Here is a 20,165-nt window from a genome sequence, read left to right as displayed (position 1 = left end):
GGACCACTTAATTAATTAAAACTCTCAATGTCCCTGCCAGACTAAAGAGATTAACTGTGAGATCTTGATTGACTCGACTACCAGTCCTTAGCTGAGAGCATGAAGGCTATGTAAACTCTCAAGTATAAATAAAACAGCATTGTCAGAAATGATGTTCACTGTACTATGCAATTACAAAATATGTCTTTTATTTAAGTCTCAGTACAAAATAGATCTACAAACATGCTGTTTCGGAAGGAATTGAAACAAATTTCAATCAAATAATGCATGTATTATTAGTAATACGATTCACTAATTGGCAAGTACTGCAGTTAGCAAGGAAAAAAAAGCTCTTTTATTTTTTAAAAATACATTTAAAATATGTAGGTTATTTTAAAAGGAATTAAATCTTCACAGATAAATATTTTATGTATTTCATGTGATTATTGACGTTCTGATGTAGCGGCAGTCTAGAAAAGAAAAATATAAAGAAAAATGTACTCTGTTTGAACCATCTTTTTTGTAATTGTATTATATTGTATTATACATCTAAAGTTCAATATACAGTACCACTAAAACATTTGCGGTTGGTAAGTTTTTAAAAATGTTTTTAAAAAGAAATCTCTTTTACAGTAAAAGTAAAGAGTAATATTGTGAAATATTATTTTTAATATTTTAATACAATAAATTGTTTTTCTATTTTCTAATTTTATTTTTTTATTTATTTTAAAAGGTAATTCATTCTTGTAAAGCAAAGCTGAATTTTCAGCATCATTACTCCAGTCTTCAGAAATCATTTTAATATACTGTTTTGCTGCACAAGAAACCTTTATTATTATCAATGTTTAAAACAGGTGTGCTGCTTAATACAGAGGAAACCATGATACATATTTTAATATTTTTTGTTAAATAAAAAGTTCAAATGAACAGCATTTGTTTGAAATAGAAATCTTTTGTAACAATATAAATGTTTTCACTGTCACTTTTGATTAATTTAATGAATCCTTGCTGAATAAAACCATAAATTCTTTTCAAAAACAGTAAGAACAAAAAATGTACTGGCCCCAACATTTTAAACGGTACTGTATATTTTAATATATCTTAGAATTCCTTACCTTAAGTCTGTCAATAAATCCTTTTTTGGTAAATGCTCCTCCTGCAAAGGCACGCAAAAGTTTGGGAGTGGGAGGTTTTTGTCCGAACATAGCCAGTCCTTTCTTCTTTTCCTCGTCAGCTTTAGCAGCAGGAGGTGGACCCTTGGCTTTCAGCAGTTTCCTGTGAAATGGTGTTACCCAGTATTTTAGATTTCACTATTGTAGGTTAGTGAGGAGTAGGAGTAGCTCAAGACCATGTGTACAGTAAGTGATGATTCAAATAAATCAGCGAATTGGTTTGTGAACAGGTTCATTAAAAGAACCATCTAAACAAATCAGTTCACTAAAATGAAACCCTTTCTTAATCAGTATTTTTGCCTTCTTATCCAATAAAAGAAGCTGAGAAGCTGAGTGAGTAAATATTAGGACTCATGGTAGGTTTATTTTCTTACCACATTAGAAATGAAATTTTTTCTTGTTTTTTAAGCAAAAAACACAGTTAAGTGAGTTCTTAATGCCTGATATTTAGATTTATTTTCTCACTGCTCACTGTAGGTGCATCTATATGAACGTCTGACTGAAAGAATCATGTAACAAAACTCACCGTCCCTTCCTGGCCAGCACTTTCTGAGACTCTGGGTAGTGAATCAGGATGTCATTGAGGTCTTTCTTATCCAGTACGAAGAGGTTGGCGAACCCATGTGCAGCTACATTAGCGGTTCTTCTGTTTCCTCCATTGGCTGAAGACTGTAGCAAACTGGGGTGGATTATAAACACGAGTTAATTCATGACTTGTAGTTCTAAAGGCAGGTTTTCATTTTGATAGCTCACCTGATCTCTCCGAACACACAGCCTGCCTTCAGAGTCACAAACACAATCTTATTGTCCGGTCCTCCGATGACCTGCACCTCTCCGGCCTTAATGATGTACATTTCCTTTCCAATGTCACCCTGCGGAGAAGCAAGAGAGTTACTTTAGGCCTTGGTGTCTATAAATAAAAGGCAATATAACTCACCTTCTTGCACACAAAGTCTCCAGGCAAATACACAATGGACTTCAGCCTCAATAACATGTCCACAAGCATCTGGTTGTCACAACCCTGCGAGGTAAAAAACACAGAAGCATCAAGCAGCTGACCATGTGCAGCTCAACAGTCTGTTTCCTTCCCTAAATCAAGCCCACCTTAAAGAGGTCGATCTTTTGGAAAGTAGCAAGGTTGATGTCCACAGCGATGGCTGTTCTCATCACCAGAGGCATCTGTTCCAGAAGCTCAGACTCATCTGAGAAGAAGCCAAACATTAATTAGCAAGACCCTGATGTCATTGCTATTCATTTCAGATTTTTTTTTTTTTTTTTTTACGTGAGAACTTATTTTTACCCAGCATGCCCTGGGAGTCCCAGGTGTAGTTGTACCAGGTCCGCACTCTGGTTTGAACCAGCTTGGGGATGTGGTTTGTCACCATGTATGACACACAAGCATCCATAGATGCACGGAAGTACGTCTGGCCAGCAGTAGCTGCTCCAATAACATCTCTCATCTGTAAAATCAAAGATTTATATATCTGATATGGATGCACCATTATGATGATTCTGGCTGATACTGAAAAACTGATAATAATTTCATGTTAAAAGCAATAAATGATAAATGGCCAATATTAAAATTCTATTCTTTTTAAATTACATTTTGAAAAAATACTAAGAACTACTAACACTGTAATAAAATTGTTAGTTTATTATTATTTTTATTACTTTTTATTTATTTATTAATCTATTTATTTATGTTTATTAAAATGCTGGCCAATATTGATAAATCAATCCTTATTTTCATGTCATTGCCTTGCCTATTTTGTCCAAATAAATTCAAAATAAAACAATAAAAACCAAAATGAACCATTTTAAACGCTACAAGTGAATTTAGGCATCACTATATTATACTGTTCAGCATGAAAATGGATATTTATTGTGGGATTTATTAAAGATTACATTTAAGAGTGTTTTAACGTTACTCTTTTTTGCACCAATATTAAAATTATGCCGATATTGATAAACCAATAATTATTTCTATGTTATTGCTGATAACTGACAAAAGGCGATATTACTACTTTTTCTGAATAAATTCAAAATAAAACACTGATTGAAAGATAACTTTAAACTAGTGTTAGATGACAGCAAAGGTAATTAAAATCTAAAAATAGCACAAATGAGCCTACACAATTATATAGGCTGAATAAATAAATAAATAAATAAATAAAAATGATAAATTATCTCATAATCTGTAACATATAGTAAAGAAGTGACACATCTTCTTAAACAATAGGAGCACCATTATAATAAATCAACATGGTTCCTGACAGGAGAACTGGATGAGAACTATGATACAATTGGCTGCCTGGGATTAGGGGGAGGAGCTCATGATGTTTACATCATCACATCATGTACCTGTCCAATCAAACTTGAGAAGACAAAGACACCAACAAAAAAGTTTGCTAACTGAAAGGTGATTTCAAAGACTGTATAAGGCTCAGGCAGACCACCAATGTTGATCAGAGTCCGCACAGCAAAATAGTAACTGCGCAAGTACCTGACAAAGAGAAAGAGACAGTAAAATTCAGTATGTAATGAATAAAAACATCTTGCAGTCATATCTTATTGAGTCCTTATTGAAGATTCAAAGACATTACAGCATCAAAACAGCAGACATCAAAACACTGAGCAAAGCCAAGGCCAAGCAAGAAAGCCAAGCAAAAAAAAAAAAAAAAAAATTTGAGCCAAAACCCACCAAAAGCTTCAGGAGCATAAGCTTTAGAGACAAAAGCTTTGGAGACAAAACGTCTACCTGGCCAAGAATGATGGACAAAAATAGGGCACCAAAAAAATAGTTGGTCATCTGAAAGATCTGACCGAACATGGTCTCAGGGAAAGGAAGTTCTGCGATCATCAGGAGGGATTTCTCCGCATAGAAGAAACACCTCAGGTAGCTATGAGAATATGAAAAAAAAAATCCCAAAACCTTCAATACTAAATTAAGCTAATTTACCAATTTTTTTTTTTTTGTTAAACTTGAACTGTGAATGGAAGAAGAAAAAAAACAAAACAAGAAAAAAACCCCATTACATTAGCATTTCAACTTCATTCCATTTCTTTTTGGTGCTGCCAATGGCGCAGAAATTTTATACTTCACCTTTACAAAAATAATCAAATCTGAGAAGTAGATGGAATTACATACGCGCTGCCTTCTCCGCTGTACACCCATTTGGTTTTGCCAATCCCCTGGTAGTCAGATGCCACGTAGTAAAGACATGCGTTGAGATGGAGAATAAACATCAGGTATCCAATAGTGCGAATTACTCTTTTAAAAAAAACAAAGGAGAGTTATGGTTACAATGATTTATATTAAAGTGGTTCTCAACCAAGGCTCCAGGGTCCAACTAGCGGACCATCAAACTTCCAAGGGGTCACAAGATGAATTAAAATGACTCAAAATGAGACAAAAAGCTCAAACATCTAAAAATCAAGATGTAAACTGGTATTATATTTCATATGTATTTCCTCAACAACTGGAAAAGTCTGTAATGAATATATGTTTTTTCTAGTTACGTCAAGCTTTGAAATATTTTAGCAGGTAGAAATTGCTATTTGTGAGTAAATAGGAATAATAATAATAAAAATCACAAGCAACTAAAAAATGGAATCCAGAGCTGAATTAAAATGTCTTTTAAATCTGCGATTCCTGAGTTTAAATTGGGATAATAAACAGGACGTAGAATTGCAATTCAAAATTGAGCATGTAGAGTAAAAATGAAATCAAGTTCAAAGAAATTTGCCTATGGAAATGTGTACGTTATTTATATGTTACATTTGAAAATGTAGGAAGAACACATTTTCCAGAATGCTCAAATTTTGAATACTCAAAATTAAGCCAAACAACATTTAAATTCCTGTGGGGCTGCAACTCATTAACTGAAAAAATCAGATTTTTTGCCCATCCCTTATAGAACCAGCCAGCCAGATCAACTCTTAACTAGTAAAACATTGCTTACAAACCTCCAGATGTACGCTTTGGTCATGATACCTTCAAGACGGTCACTGAACTCAAAAAATGCTTCAAACTTAAGAAGAAAACATAAACAAAACAAAACAAGGTTAATGCAAATTCAAAAATATCATCAGCTCATGAATGATTATGCATCAACACCTCATAGCCAATCATGACTCCTGCCAAAACACAGGTGTTTACAGAAACTGCAGTGTTCATTACCTTTATCATACGATTGATCCTGAAGAAGGACTTGAATCCAAACGGGAAATATAACAGGTCCAAAGGCAGGACGGATAGGATATCATTCTGAAACGACAGGAAATATTGCATGGCTTTCTATTGGGGATCAAATGCAATTTGGAAGATGAAAGTCAACTGAAATATCTGCAGTACCTGAAACCTTGACGATTCTCGATATTTCTTTTTAATCACAACTCTGTCATACTGAAATAAAATTGTGAAAATTAGCGGTAATCATTAATAGTATTAGAATTTAATAATAAAACTTACAGTAGAAGTCTATGGGGCAAGACATATTAAACTTTAGCAAATAACTGTGCAAACATAAAATGAAACTGTCAATGAATCCTTTTGTTAAACATTAATTTTTTTCTTACAATGATGTCTCCCCCTTTACAGAACTGCAGTCGTGGCTGGAAAACGATTATGTCGATGACATAGATGATGTCAGCAATGATGTCCAAGGTAAACCACAAAGGAACGACCGCTGGGTCATGATACGGGAAGGCCATACGGACCGGTATGAACCACAGGTTATAGTTGAAGGCAATGGTCACCAAGCCTAGCCAAGCAATATACCTGCGGTCTGTTGAAAATCACCAGAAAAGAGCTGAAGAAAGCATAGAAACGTGGTAATTTTATTTCTGTCATGACAACTCTCTGAGGGATTGGGATGGTAATGTACATAACAATGTTTATGTATTTGGACTTGGCAGAATAGATCTGCTATGCTGCTGCTGCTGCTGCTGCTGCGGAAGAGCAAGTCCCGAGACTTGCTACTGCCAACATATCCACAACATGCTGATGTGAGCATGTAGGAAATACTGCTGCTGCACATAGAACACATATGAATAACCCCGCTATAGCATACATGAATCACCTTGAAGCAGATCTATACAGGTGGAGCTGGGGAAGGTGGAGGATTTTGAAGTGCGCTGCCAAACTGCTACAGCAAACAAAAGCCAGGTATTTGAATACTGAGCAGTGAGCTCATTGGCTACTGATTCAGGAGAAAACCAATCAGCTGTGCCATGTGATAATGATGTAATTAGGTCAGATTGAGTTAGACCTATCAGACTGCAGCAACCAGAGTTTCATGCCAGAACTCTGTATGTATATTCAGAAGATGTAAGCATATTTGGAAATGTTACCTGTGAACGGATCAATGGAGGTGCCCACTCTTTTGTCCATTATGTCCTCGATGGGCTTCAGCAGGAAATCTACACAGGTGCACTTCAATTTTGGGCAGATGGACTTCTGCTCTTTGTCTGCCTTGTCATCTTTCTTCTCCTCCTTTTTTTCTTCTTTCTTTTCCCCAGGCTTGTCTGCTTTTTTCTTCTCCTCCTCCTCTTTCTTCTTCTTTTCTTCCTCCTCTTTCTTTTTTCTCTCTGCCTCCTCTTTCTTTTTCTTCTCCTCCTCCTCTTTTCTTTTCTTGTCCTCCTCTTCTTTTCGTTTCCGCTCCTCCACCAATTTCAAGTAGTCATCTTTTCTCAGGACTGGTGCTGGAACAAACACAAAATACCTGTTAAGTGACGTCTTACTGGTGACTGTCTTGTCATGTTATGTGGTGATGTCCTGTCATATTTATAAATTATTTCAGCTGTAGTGGTCATTAATTGCAGAAGCATGGGTTGATTAGTACTCACTGACAGGAGGGCTGTGCTCTGGAGAGGATGCATAGGGGTCAATGACCTTTTCTTTAAACTGTTCAGTCCGTTGCCGGTAATGCTGAACAATCTCAGTCAGTTGAGCATCAAAATGCTTACTTATCACAATGGGCCGGGACTCAGGGGAAAGGGCCTCCTCACTATAACAATAAGATAGAGAATAACACAATTAAAAACAATATTATTAAACATATACTGTATACAGTGGTGGGCAAAATAATTAGAACACTAGTTTTTTTCACCAGCTTCTTCAAGATGCTTCAAGAAACTTACCTGCAAACCATTTTTATCTGGTGAAAATAATACTAGTGTTCTAATAATTTTGGCCACCACTGTAATAATATTTCACTTAATAAAATGACATTTGAAATCCTCAACTTCCAGAAACTCTAAAGAAACAAATATTGCATATTATATAGTCCACATTAAAATACATTTCCTAATAGACTTATTGTAACAATGAACAAAAACTTATTTTAGAGAAAATAATTTCGAGCTGTATCTCAGTCTGTAAACAATACAGTAACACACCGGAAGTCTATGGGGCAATATTGTGGAAGGTTTAAAAGGAGAAATATACAGCTTGTACTTTTGTAGCAGTCCTTATAATAATTCCTCCATAAAAAAAAAAAAAGTTATTTAAGCAGTAAAGTTATCTAAATCGTTCTTGCGATGTGACTGTTACTGTTCTAGGCCAACGAACTTCCTGTTGATAATGTTATACAGTTTCATTTTACTACCTATAATACTAATATTTTTGGTAAAACGTGTTTTTAATATTTTTAATTAACAAAATGTGTATTTGAGCTGTAAAGCGGTCTAAATGCTTTTTAAGCAGGTATGTTTACGTTGCTAGGCTATTTATTGGATCCGTGTAAACACGACTTTTGCTTGTTCATACTAAAAAACTGTCTTGAAATTACCTGTGATTGGCTGCACGGCGTAAATGCTGATAAAGTTTAAACGCTGAACTATTGTCACAAGACCTAAAACTGTTGATCTGAATTCTGCTTATAGATATATGCTGACCTCTGCTGGTCATGACGGCGCATTACAAGTGTAAGTGAAGACCCAATGCCTTTTGTTTTGAGTAGGCCTACATGTTAGTGTTATTAGTGCAAAATACTTTACATGATACATTATTGCACTTTCTTTCAAATAAACAGAAGGGTTGTCTTGTCAAATTCAATTCAATTCAATTCAATTCAAATTCTGCTCCAGGGAATGTGAATAGCCTATATTTTGAGGATCATATCCATCATAAAACTACTCTGGCATTCTTCCACTGTTGGTGTCGGTTTTATTTTTGTTTTCTAAACTTAAGTAGCTCCAGGGATCTTCTTATATCAAACACACTGTAAATCTTGTAATCTGCTATCAGCTCCTGGTCTCATAATCTTCCAGGTCTCTGCTGCACAGTCTTGGATCTGATGTACAGTGTTTGCACTGATGACTTACTTACACGCTGTTCTGTCACTTACCGTGAGCCCTTTCCAAGACAATGAGAGTCTATTTGATTAGCCATGATTAATTAAAGCTTATCAATCGCACTCAGGACATCAAGACTTTCTCTTGGCACTTATAGCACAAACAAGTATTTAAAGTCAACATGAAATCAAACTCAATCCTATTTATTTTCTTGCTGTTATATATTTAAATACCTTCTGACCAAATTCAACATGATTCGTCAGATAAAAATGGTATTCATTTTACCCTTCAGCAGGTGGCTGGCCATTTGCCGGGTCTGCGTTTTTCTCCTCTGGTTTGGGGGCCGGTTCTGGTGCTGCAGTCGGGGCCGCTGGTTCTAGTTTTGAGGCCGGTGCTGCTGGTTCTGGAGCCGGTGCTATGAAGACAAATAGTTATTTAAAAGTTATTTTTCTTTATGATTCCCAACTGAAGGAAGACTTGGGTCACAGATGGAGGAGTGACTCCTGAAGCAGCTTACTGACCATCACATGCTACTGAATCCATAACAAACACTACTGCAAGCAACCTGTGACAGACTGTGAGAATTATTTCAAATGCCTCTCATCTGGAAAATATCTTCTGCAGGTGCTTACACAATGAATGATGAGATCATTTAGTGGATAATTACAATGATAACAGATGACTTACCAGGGCCTTCATCGTCTTTCTTGTCTTCATTTTCCTTGTCTGCAGGTTTTTCTTCCTGCCGGGTGCAGAGATGAATCATTATCCCAGAGCGCTTTTGCAGTTATAAAAACATTCTCATAAATGACGCATGATGGCTTCTATTATTTATAGATTGTTGAGGTAAATTGTCTATTTTAAATTACTCAAGCCTTTAGCTTTTACATTTTTAAATGATGTTAGAAGAACACTGTTATTCCTTTACATGGTGTTTAAGATATATATGAAGCATATAATAAGTGATATGAAGTATTTAACATTATTTTTGGGCTAAATCTTCATTTATGCATTTTAATGAACTTTTTAACTAACCTTTTAGTGTAAATAAATAAATAAATAAATAAATAAAAACTTCAGCTAGCTATAAAAAAAACTTCTGCTATATCTGCCAAAGCAACATTTTCATTTAGTTCAACTGTACTAAAATAACTAAATATAAAATTTAAATAAAAATCAATAAAAACTATAAAGACATTTAAAAAAAAACAAAAAACAATAATGAATAAAACGACCCCCCCCCACACACACAAATTACCAAATTATTAAAAATTACAAAAAATTTAACTAAAAATGAAAACTGAAAAATACTAACTGTCAAAGATACTAAAATAACACTGATAAATAACATCTGCTTTAAAAATAATGATTAATGCTCCATATAATTTATTATATTATTAAATAATTCATGTAACTATATACACATTACACATACTATATATACAAAGTTGTATGAAGCATTTATTAATATAAAAATTGCATAAAGCATTTATCATTATTCTTAGCTAAATTGTCAATCCCATATTTAAAATGATAGTTAAATGTTTACTACATTTTAGCAAAACATTTTTAATTTATTACATGTTCCTAAGATAAAAATCAGCAGAAATCTTCATAAAGTGCATTATGAGTCACCTTTGCAGGGGCTGGAGCAGGAGCCGGAGCAGGAGCCGGAGCAGGAGCCGGTGTAGGGACCGACCTAGAGGCTGAGGCCGGGGTGGGACCCACAGTTGGACCCCCGATGAGCTTCTTCAGCTTGCTGAACATGGCTCAGTGGCAGGCAGTGTCTGAAAAGATCTCTTTTGTGTTTATCCTTCTTGTGTGACCACGTCTCCAGTCCTGCTAATGTTGCTGCCTGATGCAATTAGCACTTTTAGACCACTAATACCCATCTGCAAACAGACCTCAGAAGTGAGTTCAGGCTGCAATTCATCACAGTGTCTGTCAACTGCAGAGTGAGTTCAAAACACACCTACAGCAACAGATTTGATATATAGGCTATATATATATATATATATATATATATATATATATATATATATATATATATATTAATATTTCATTTATATCATTTTATAAAGTTAGAAAACATGTAATGTGTCGACAAATTAACAAAAGAAGTCAAAGTGCTTGTTTCTGGTCAGTATAAACCATAAATTTATAAAGTTTGATTCACATGTTTGTATAGTGTTCACAAATCTCCATACAGTTCAGAGAATAACAGCAAATTGTCATCGAGCTTTGAGCAGATTTCTCTGGTGGACCTGTGAGCTGTTCTGCTGGATTAGTTCGGCTCATATGGAGCGGTGGACCACTTACTTAATTAAACCTTATAAGCTTTTAGTTCAGCTGAGGGGATTTACTGTTGTGGTTTCACTGGGAACAGACGAGGCTAACAAGAAGAAGAAAAGATGTCTTTGATCTTACAGGCCTTCCATCTCTTTATTCTGCACATTTTCCATTTTAAAATTCAGAATGGAGTCATGATCATTTTATATTTCTGTTCCAGTGGTTAAACTGGGTCAGAAAAGAATAGAATAGATCTTTATCTTTTATTATTTAAGGATATGCTCATGAGTTGCTGGTCATTTGTTATTGGGCAAGTTATTATTCATATACTATTAAGGTTAGTTAGCTTTTATTTTTATATTTTCAGTTTTCATTTTAGTTCTAGATTAAATTTTAGTCATTTTGTGTGAAATTGAATGTGCTTTTGCCATTTTTATTTTTGTATTATTGTTCTGCTTTTTAAATGTAACAATGTAGGTTTGTTTTATTTTAGTTTTAATTTATTTCAGCATTTCTAACTTTCTATTTTTTAATTGAATCGTTCAAAAACAATGATTCCTTTAGGAACGAAACAATTGAATCGAAATGTCCGTAGTAATTTATTCCATTTGTTCAAAAACGCGACGCTTGACTGTCCGCATTGGCCTAGTTTGGAAGTATTTTTGCGGCCGGTGATACAAATGTAGACAAACTAACTGAAAATATTATGTCTAAAATGTAAGTTACTCAATATTAACTTCTTGTTTACTGAGTTGTTAGCCAACTTGTAACTCATTAATTTGCTAAATGTGAGTTGTTAACATTACTGTGCGACTTTGTATTTCGCGATTGGACCGCGTAATCCTAATTCCAATAAGATATTAATAATCACACTTTATTAATGATCTTTTAACACGATAACATTGTACTGTCTGTAATACGAGTACATGGCTGTTGCCATGAAACAGGCCAAACAATCATTTGCACTCCAGTCACCTGATATTTCTCACTGTTGCAATGAACCCTCATGTTATCATTTGCTGCTTTTACAGCCATGCGCCGATACCGATATTCAGGTACAGAGACATTTCAAATAAACATGTTAATAATGTAAGGAGTCAGTTGTATTACACATATCATATGTTGTTTACATTGTAGCTATTGGCTCGCTTTTGTAAATGACAGCAAGGCTGTTCTACACTGCATAGTACAGACAGAGGAGACGGGGCTGGTTGTCACATTTTTTACTTTACTGAATGTTTCTAGCTCTGTAAAATTTGTTTAAAATGAGATGTTACTGATCTGCTAAACGTTCTGCTTTTTACACAGCTGAGCAAAGACTTGCAGACATTGACTACACACAGCTAACCCAGCTAAATGAAAGGTATAAATGGTCGTTAGTGTGCTAAATTAATTTTTGTTATTATTCCTGAATGTTTCAGTTGCCTTTGAACTAGTGTTTTAATATCCCATTTTAAAAACAAGATGGTAATAAAAATGAAAATGTCTAACTGCTTTGCTTCTCGTCACAGTATCAGTTCTGAAGAGGCCCATAAAAAATTCATGAAACTTTATCAAGAAATATTCCTGCACCCTCAGACATCTTTACCCAGAATACAACTCAAGACTAGGACGTGAGTAACTATTTCTTTCATTATTGAAACATTATGCACAGCGCTAATTAGTAATCACAGTGTGTATTATGGGATCAGACCACTAGTTAAAACTTTCAATAAGTAAGGAAAAGGTAAGTTTTGCATTTAAGTCTGTAGGGCAGACATCATGGAGTCAGTTGTTTCCAATGCAGAATTGCTATATTCCTAGGAATTCTGTCTAAAATAAAGTGCAGATCATGTCTGCTTAGTTTCAGTGAGCTGTTTGTGATCAGTTTCAGGTAATGGTGTAATCCTCTTACCCTGAGAACTAGTTTATTCAGCTGCAAAACTTAGTACTTAGTAAACACTGTAGCAGTGTAAACTCAGTAAAGCTCAGCATTAGATCAGATTACCATATAAAGGAAACGTGTATATAGTTCAAATTTAATGTAATCAAATTATAACATACTTTTATGTGTTTGTAAAGTAAGCTATTTGATTCAGGGTTTGTTTGTTTAAACAGGGTTTGTTGTTTGTTTATTTGATTAAGAATACAGTAATATTGTGAAATAGTATTACAGTTTAATAGAAAATCTGCTTAATATTTTTGCGGACCAGGACAGTCTAATTTTAGTGTCATTCTGATACCGTTATAGTTTGTGTTAATATTTTTTATTGGATTTTATATATATATATATATATATATATATATATATTCTGCCTTCATGTTAATTTTAGTTTAAGGTTTAGTCATTTTGTTGTGTTTTTCCTTTTTATTATTTGTTTTTAAATATGTCTATATACTTTTTATTAATTTTTATTTACATTACTTAATTATCAATGTTGTGAAAAATTGTCTCTGGCTTCACAGTACATCAACAACATATAAATACACATAAGAAAAAACACAATAATTACATACAGACACACATAAAAAAAAATAATTTAGGAAACACACACACACACACACACACACACACACACACACACACACACACACACACACATCAGCCACTTGCATTTAAAATTTACATTTTAATTTAAAATTTCAGTTCTAGTTAAGTACATCAAGTTAAACTAAATATAAACAAGAAATGTTAAAATATAAAAATATACTTTTTTAAAATGTATTGTAAAATATTATTTTACTAAATGTTAAATATTATTTAACAAGTAATGATTTTTTTGTTTTGTTTTTTGTTAACTATAATAACCCTAAACCAGGATACTTTTTTCAAGATTCTCTGAGGAATAGAAAGTTCAAAATAGCAGCATTTTATTTTTGAATAGAAATGTTTTGTAACATTATAAATGTATTTCCTGTTATTTTGATCGATTTAATACATCCTTACTGAATAAAATTAATTACAGAGCCCAAAATTTAGAACAATTGTGTATATTAAAATGTGAAGGTGCTTTCAACAGGCCTCCGAGTCAAAATTCATTTGTAATATTACTGTTATTTTTACCTCTTAAAAAAAAAACTGTATTGTACTGTTACTTTGCTAATAATAGCGTTCTGGAGCAGTTTTAGCCTCTACGTCAAACCTGCGTCAATATTCTAAAAATTGCCTTTTTGGAAAGTCACATCTTGTCGAGTGAAAGTCACAAACAGGAAGTGTTTTATAAAAGACACGTGGGCCGCGCCCCTGCAGAGGCATGATGCAGAAACTGAGGACCTGTCAGTCATTTCACTCAGAGATGTTCTGAGTAATGTTTACAGTCCTCTCAACAGCCTGCTGGAGCAGCAAAAATGAATGTTCTTGTGGGTAGTGACATATGAGTCATGGCTCTAATTGGCTGGAATATAGATCTGCTCCCAGTAGGAATTGGGTGTCTTGAATAGCGCTCACAAAGAAGGGTTATTTAAGGATTGGTTAAAATGAAAAATGGTGAGTGATTATCTTGTAAATCAACTTTAGGACTGTGGTTAAGGTAATTCTGATTGAATGCACTGCTTAATGTGGCTGTGCTGTTCAGTTACACTATCAATCAAAAGTTCGGACACACATACTCATTCTTTATTGTTACTTTTCCCACATTTTATAATATAAGGTCATTAAAACTATGAATTCACACCAGTTGAAGTATGGAAATTCTTATATTTGAGAATACAGTATATACCTTAGTCTATAGTTTATTTATAAGGACACTTTATATTCGTCTACAAAACTAATTTCAAACATTTAGGCAAAAGATTGTATATAAAGTTTTTATGATCAATAATGATGTTTAAATAAATTTGTTTCTTAAAGGAATAGTTCACCCAAAAATGAAATTTGTTGAAATTTACACACCCTTAGGCCATCCAAGATGTAAATGAGTTTTTCTTCATTGGAACAGATTTAGAGAAATTAGCATTACATCACTTGCTCACCAATGGATCCTCTGCACTGAATGGGTGCCGTCAGAATGAGAGTCCAAACGGCTGATAAAAACATGACAATAATTCACAAGTTATCAACTTGTGAAATAAAAACCTGTGTGTTTGTAAGAAACAAATCCATCATTAAGCTGTTTTTAACTTCAAACTGTTGCTTCCGGCTAAAATATGAGTTTAAAATATTGCTTTCTCCAGTGAAAAGGCTGTCTCATCTGAATCAGGAGAGAAATATGCACAGATCAAGCACCTTTACAAACAAAAACAATTCAAATCAGTTCTTAACAAATATGTTAATGGATTTAGATGTGAGAGGACAACAGGGGATCAACTTTTTCCACATGACAAAGTGTTATGAATTATGGACTGGTGTTTTGATTTGACCCTAAAAACATCTTAATGGTAAATGTGTTTATTATAAACACAGCTTTTCACTTCACAAGACATGTTAATTGATGGACTGGAGTCGTGTGTATTACTTGCTGATTATTGTGATGTGTTTATCAGCTTTTTGGATTCTGACGGCACCCATCCACTGCAGAGGATCCATTGGTCAGCAAGTGATGCACTGCTAAATTTCCCCAATTCCGTTTTGATGAAGAAACAAACTCATCTATATAGTGGATTGCCAGAGGACAAGTAAATTTAAGCAAATGTTCATTTTTAAGTGAACTATTCCTTTAAGATATTTTCTTCTGGTCATGCAATCACTTTTATTTCTTGCAGTCCAAAAGTGCTAAACTACATTTCATCATGAATATTCTCATTTATTACATTCTGATTCAACAGCACAAACTTTGGAATTGGCAAATGATGGATATAAACTTTACGAGAATCATCTGATCTTCTCTATTCCTCTTGGCAGCCAACCTCCAGTGAAGCTGGGAGTATATGAGTCTGTCCAGGAGGTCAGCAAACATCAGCCACATGGAAAACTGGCTCAGGAATCACTCATGAATCATGTGATTAAAGCCCTTAAGAAATTGTGAGTATGACTAAGTGTTCTTTGTGGGTTATTTAAAGGCCCTCTGGACATATTGATGATACAAAATGACTGATATAAACCACACATTTATATGGTTTGTCTGGCCTGATTTGAATCTGTTGGGGTGAATCTCATTAAATCTGTCAAACAGGTCAGATTTCTCCCCAAAATCAAAAGCTCATTTAAATGAGCGCATTTCCTCCTGCACTTCTCATTACTTTCACGCAAAAAAACTCACTTTTATAATGTGAAACAGAATATGTATTTTAAATGGTACCGTTAATGATATGTTTTAATGCTTTTAATTTATGCTGATTTTAATAGAAAAATGTGTCCAGACAGAACAGTTCTCATTACTGCATTACAGATGAGAATTGAAAATATTGATATGCATTACAATGCTAATGAAAATTGTGGAATGTGTCAAGACTAGTTTATTATTATCAGACGACACTGTTTTATTTATTTGTAATTTATAACATAATAAAGTTGACATCCGACTGTTCAACATCTAGTGTTTTCATCTACCAACAGAGGGCAGTGTAGCACCTTTTCAGCATGTCAAATTATATCTGCTCAGGGCTACATGCATCTCAGAATTTCTTTGGTTAATATTTAAAGTGACACAGTTTTAATTAGTTTTAGCCATATGAAAACTGTGGCAAATTAAAATCATAGCTTTCATTAAAATGAGGAGGACATTCTGAGAATTCACTGTTGAATGACATCTGGTAACACTTCATTAAGAGCATAATAGAGAATGGGACTAATCTCCTGCCCTCTCTGTCGCTATCTCGCAGTGTTATCTTAATTCATATCGATAGGCCCTGTTTTACTTTCCTGCTGTCACAGTTCATTAATGTGAGAATCGTTGAGTGGGAGAGAGAGAGAGAACAATATAGATTTCTTTAGCTCTCGTGTTGAGCGGCACAGGGCTGTGGGATTGAAATCTCCAAATACTATTTCCTCCTCTTATATGTTGCTTGTTAGGTGTTTGAATATCGTTCCTTGTGATACAATCTCCCTCATTCACCCACTGAACTTCCCAGGGAAGTTGTTTTTTATTGGTTGTTCTTGAGCTTTGTAGGACAGATAGACACTAGAGACAGAGGGAGTTTTGGTTCCTTGCCGCTGTCGCCTCTGGCTTGCTCAGTTGGGGACACTTAATTTCTAGCGATTATTGCCGATTTGATTGCACAGATACTATTTAAACTAAATTGAGCTAGACAATGACATCTCTGAATTCAATAATGAAATGCCTTTAACTGAAAATTGAGTGTTTAATCTTATCATTATACATTAATGACACTCTATCCTCCAATTTGAAACTGTTAAGTGCTTTGACACAATCTGTATTGTTAAAAGCGCTATATAAATAAAGGTGACTTGACTTGACGCAAGAAAGATGATATGGATATCTTTCAGTGCAGGATTGGAGCACAGTTTGTGTGAAAAATTAATAGGAGCTAGATTTTTATATGTTCTGTGGAGAAAGCTTAACCCCAAGCCTCTATGATATTTTGCTCACTATACGGTGTATGGCACAGATTCCTCTTATTTTACACTATCATTCAAAAGTTTGTAGTTGGTAAGATTTATTTAGTGTTTTGAAGTCTCTTATTCTCACCAAGGCTGCATTTAAAAAAAAAAAAAAATTAAAATAAAATAAAGAACAGTAATATTGTGAAATATTATTATGAATTAAAATAACTGTTTTCCATTTTAATACATTTTTTAATTTAATTTATTCCTGTGCTGCAAAGCTGAATTTTCAGCATCATTACTCCAGTATCTCACAGTCCTTCAGAGATCATTCTAATATGCTGATTTAATTTTTGAAAACACTTGTTCTGCTTAATATTTTTGTGGAAAACATAATACGTTTTTTCAGGATTCTTTGATTTATAGAATGTTGGAAAGCCAGCATTTGTTAGAAATACAAATATTTTGCAACTACGGAAAAGTATTTTCTGTCACTTTGTCATCAGTTTAATGCGCCAAAGTTTAATACATACGATTTTTGAAATCTTTAAGCATTAGCAAGCACCACCATCCCGTAGGAGAAGCTTGCACCAGTGCACCATGGTAGAACATAATCAGAGTGAATACCGAGCACTCAGTATGTGATAGATGGACTGTGCCTTAGGCGGAGTTAATGGAGGCAGATGGCAAAGCATTTCTCCTGGATTGCTTCACTACTTTGATGTGCTGTGCATGCTTAGTTATAACAAGTGAACATTTGTGCTTTAATGTGCCATATTACAGCTGAGTAACATGGATCACATACAGAAAGCTTCATGCATGGGCAGCTCGAAGGAGAACTTCCTGTGATACCCGTTCTGCATTTGTAGTGACATTACCTACAGGGCTTTGCGATGCCCTTGTAGATGGTTCTTAATGCTTTTTCATGTCTTCACGTGTTTTTTCCCCCCTCCCAGCTCAGTCTCTAGATATCTGGGTCGTGTATGCCAATTGCCACCAGGGGAATTTGTTTGAAAGATGTGAGCTGGATAAGAGAAATAGGTCATGATTTTATTCGATTTGGGAGACGTAATCGTCTCGTCCCTGCAAGGTTCTGCCGTGTGACATTCAGCGAACTGTATTGTGAAAGAATCTCAGCCATGTGGAAATGAGATTAGAAAGGGTAAAAAATTGCAAGCCCACAGCGATAGACACTCGGCAGTTTCACAGGAATCACTATCAAATGATGAATGAGGGCCCAAGGGTTTGTTTTAAAGGTAAACAAAACGCTGATATGGTTTAAAGTCAACATGAAATCAAAATTTACCCTGTTACTTTTTTTCTTTTAAAGCGCATCGCTGGTCGCATTGTATGTTATGGCTCTTTAGTGCATGTTATTCTAAAAAGAAAAAAACCTCGTCTTTCAATGAAAAGGCAATAACATGCTTTGATTTTGAATGATGTGCCCTTACATTTCAACACTCTCATTTCATGGCCACAATCCAATCCATCCCAGATGGATAAAATCAAGGGCCAGGCTGTGGCATTCTCATCCTGTTTCAAAGTCAGCCCCTGCTGGTAGATATCATAACTACATCATTTGGTGAATTTTTTTTTTTTTTGTAATTTTTTATCTGCCTCTTTTGACATCACATAGTCACTAGTGAAGGGTTTGGAAATGTATTCATTCGTTATGGTGCCATCAACCATTAAAGTGTTGTCATGATGTAATCTGGTGGTTCCAAAGTGATTAGTCACTTGACAATTGCACCTCAGTTGATTAGTCTCATATCAACTTAGATGTGGAACTGAGTACCCGTGAGCAAAGATGGCAGATTTCAAATCGCTTAATTTCAGGGTGTGAATGTGAGTAGATTTCTTAATTATAAATCTCCTTGAATGTTGAATATCCTCTTTGATATGTCAGATTTCAGACTGCGTTTTGTGTTGACTGTAATGCAGACTTTAATTTGTAATTATCATTTGCACGTCAGTGTCATTGCTCACCTCTTCTAAGTACATTTTAAACCCATCTGAAGGTCATCCGGTGACCTGGTGTGTGTACATACACTAACCTATATGGGTTTGTTGTCTAGTGTGTCTTTACATCTGCTCTTGTCATAAAGCCAGTTTTCCCCATCCAGGTCTCAAGGGGAGCTGGACCAACTGTGCTGGCAACACATACATACACACACACACACACACACGCACACGTACACACACACTTCCTGCTCTTGCACACTGTTCCCGTGAGAGCTTGTCTCTCTGCCAGCTCTGGAGGCAGGAAGTGCTTGGCTTCCCCCCGTGCTGGCTTCGCCCATGTAGCTCCACGTCCAGGAGGCCATTGTAACAGTCAGAGCAGTGCAGTGATGGGGGGAGAACCAGCGGAAGACATTCAGCTTATTTAATGAAGGAAGCCGGCCAGCACAACCTGCTTTGTGTGCACTTTCTGACTGTATTTTTGTTATAGTTCATGTATTTATTTTGCTCTGTGTTTCAGGGCTCTGACCCCTCCTCAAGAGTTCACCCTTTCCCACAATCCTCCTCCTGTGTTTCCTGGGGATGTGTGCTGAACAGAGAAACACACTTTGACCCAGAACATTTTTCAATGTTACCCGAAACTATAATCAGGGCAAATATGAGGCACATACATACATATATACAGTATGCATACATACTTGCGTGTATATATATATATATATATATATATATATATATATATAATGGCAACATTGTTATATATAAAACAATACAATTTTATACAAGGTTTAAATTGTTCTACCAGCGCATTGTGAATCATGAACTAACAATGAGCAATATATGCGTCGCGTATACGTCCCACTGCATTGTATATACAGCAGTCAACAGCCGGTAGAAACAACATAACTGAGAGCGAGAGAACCGGTGTTTAGCCGTACATATAGGAAGCCAAATGCACTGAAAGTGGGACGAAACAGCACAATGTTACAGAGCTCGCACCGCGCTGGCACTGACCTGTCATCGGCGCGGATCAATTGACCGAGCCGCGC

General features: G+C 35.1%; 2 protein-coding genes across 6 annotated transcripts in view; one reads left to right on the top strand and one right to left on the bottom strand.

Annotated features, from left to right (window-relative positions):
* Positions 1-192: 192 nt before the first annotated feature.
* LOC131533042 (cyclic nucleotide-gated cation channel beta-3) lies at positions 193-10,327 on the bottom strand. 2 transcript variants are annotated; one of them, XM_058765035.1, is made up of 18 exons: positions 10,083-10,327; positions 9,135-9,189; positions 8,733-8,862; positions 6,999-7,159; positions 6,504-6,854; positions 5,730-5,938; positions 5,506-5,556; positions 5,332-5,418; positions 5,118-5,182; positions 4,300-4,422; positions 3,513-3,654; positions 2,452-2,611; positions 2,256-2,353; positions 2,089-2,172; positions 1,905-2,023; positions 1,678-1,830; positions 1,095-1,254; positions 193-449 (listed from the first exon to the last, which is right to left on the bottom strand). In XM_058765035.1, the coding sequence occupies exons 1-18, from the start codon at positions 10,212-10,214 to the stop codon at positions 423-425; spliced, it is 2,307 nt and encodes a 768-aa protein (XP_058621018.1). In that variant the 5' UTR covers positions 10,215-10,327; the 3' UTR covers positions 193-422. The 2 variants fall into 2 exon arrangements, with proteins under 2 accessions (XP_058621018.1, XP_058621019.1); XM_058765036.1 differs by lacking the exons at positions 8,733-8,862; positions 9,135-9,189; positions 10,083-10,327 and adding an exon at positions 7,293-7,364 and having other exon boundaries at positions 200-449.
* Positions 10,271-20,165, top strand: part of cnbd1 (cyclic nucleotide binding domain containing 1) — a 49,180-nt gene continuing 39,285 nt past the window's right edge. Inside the window, exons 1-6 of one of the 4 annotated variants that reach the window (XM_058765044.1) lie at positions 11,312-11,453; positions 11,768-11,791; positions 12,045-12,099; positions 12,248-12,349; positions 15,198-15,329; positions 15,556-15,675. In XM_058765044.1, the coding sequence (XP_058621027.1) occupies positions 11,770-11,791; positions 12,045-12,099; positions 12,248-12,349; positions 15,198-15,329; positions 15,556-15,675 (431 nt within the window). In that variant the 5' untranslated portion in view covers positions 11,312-11,453; positions 11,768-11,769. Of the gene's footprint in view, positions 10,403-11,311; positions 11,792-12,044; positions 12,100-12,247; positions 12,350-15,197; positions 15,330-15,555; positions 15,676-20,165 lie in introns of those variants that run through there. The other 3 variants (XM_058765046.1, XM_058765043.1, XM_058765045.1) reach the window with 3 other exon arrangements.

The sequence above is a fragment of the Onychostoma macrolepis genome, chromosome 24 (genome assembly GCF_012432095.1).
Source record: "Onychostoma macrolepis isolate SWU-2019 chromosome 24, ASM1243209v1, whole genome shotgun sequence".
Classification (NCBI taxonomy): domain Eukaryota; kingdom Metazoa; phylum Chordata; class Actinopteri; order Cypriniformes; family Cyprinidae; genus Onychostoma; species Onychostoma macrolepis.
Note: the sequence above shows the minus strand (reverse complement) of the source record. Positions and strands in the feature narration are given on the sequence as shown.

Excerpts from the sequence above, each read along its gene's own strand:
- LOC131533042 (XM_058765035.1), bottom strand. The coding sequence starts at position 10,214 with ATGTTCAGCAAGCTGAAGAAGCTCATCGGGGGTCCAACTGTGGGTCCC. Across the intron at positions 8,863-9,134 it reads GAAAGACGATGAAGGCCCTG|CACCGGCTCCAGAACCAGCA; the intron begins GTAAGTCATCTG and ends TTGTCTTCATAG. Across the intron at positions 6,855-6,998 it reads AGAGCACAGCCCTCCTGTCA|CACCAGTCCTGAGAAAAGAT; the intron begins GTGAGTACTAAT and ends TGTTTGTTCCAG.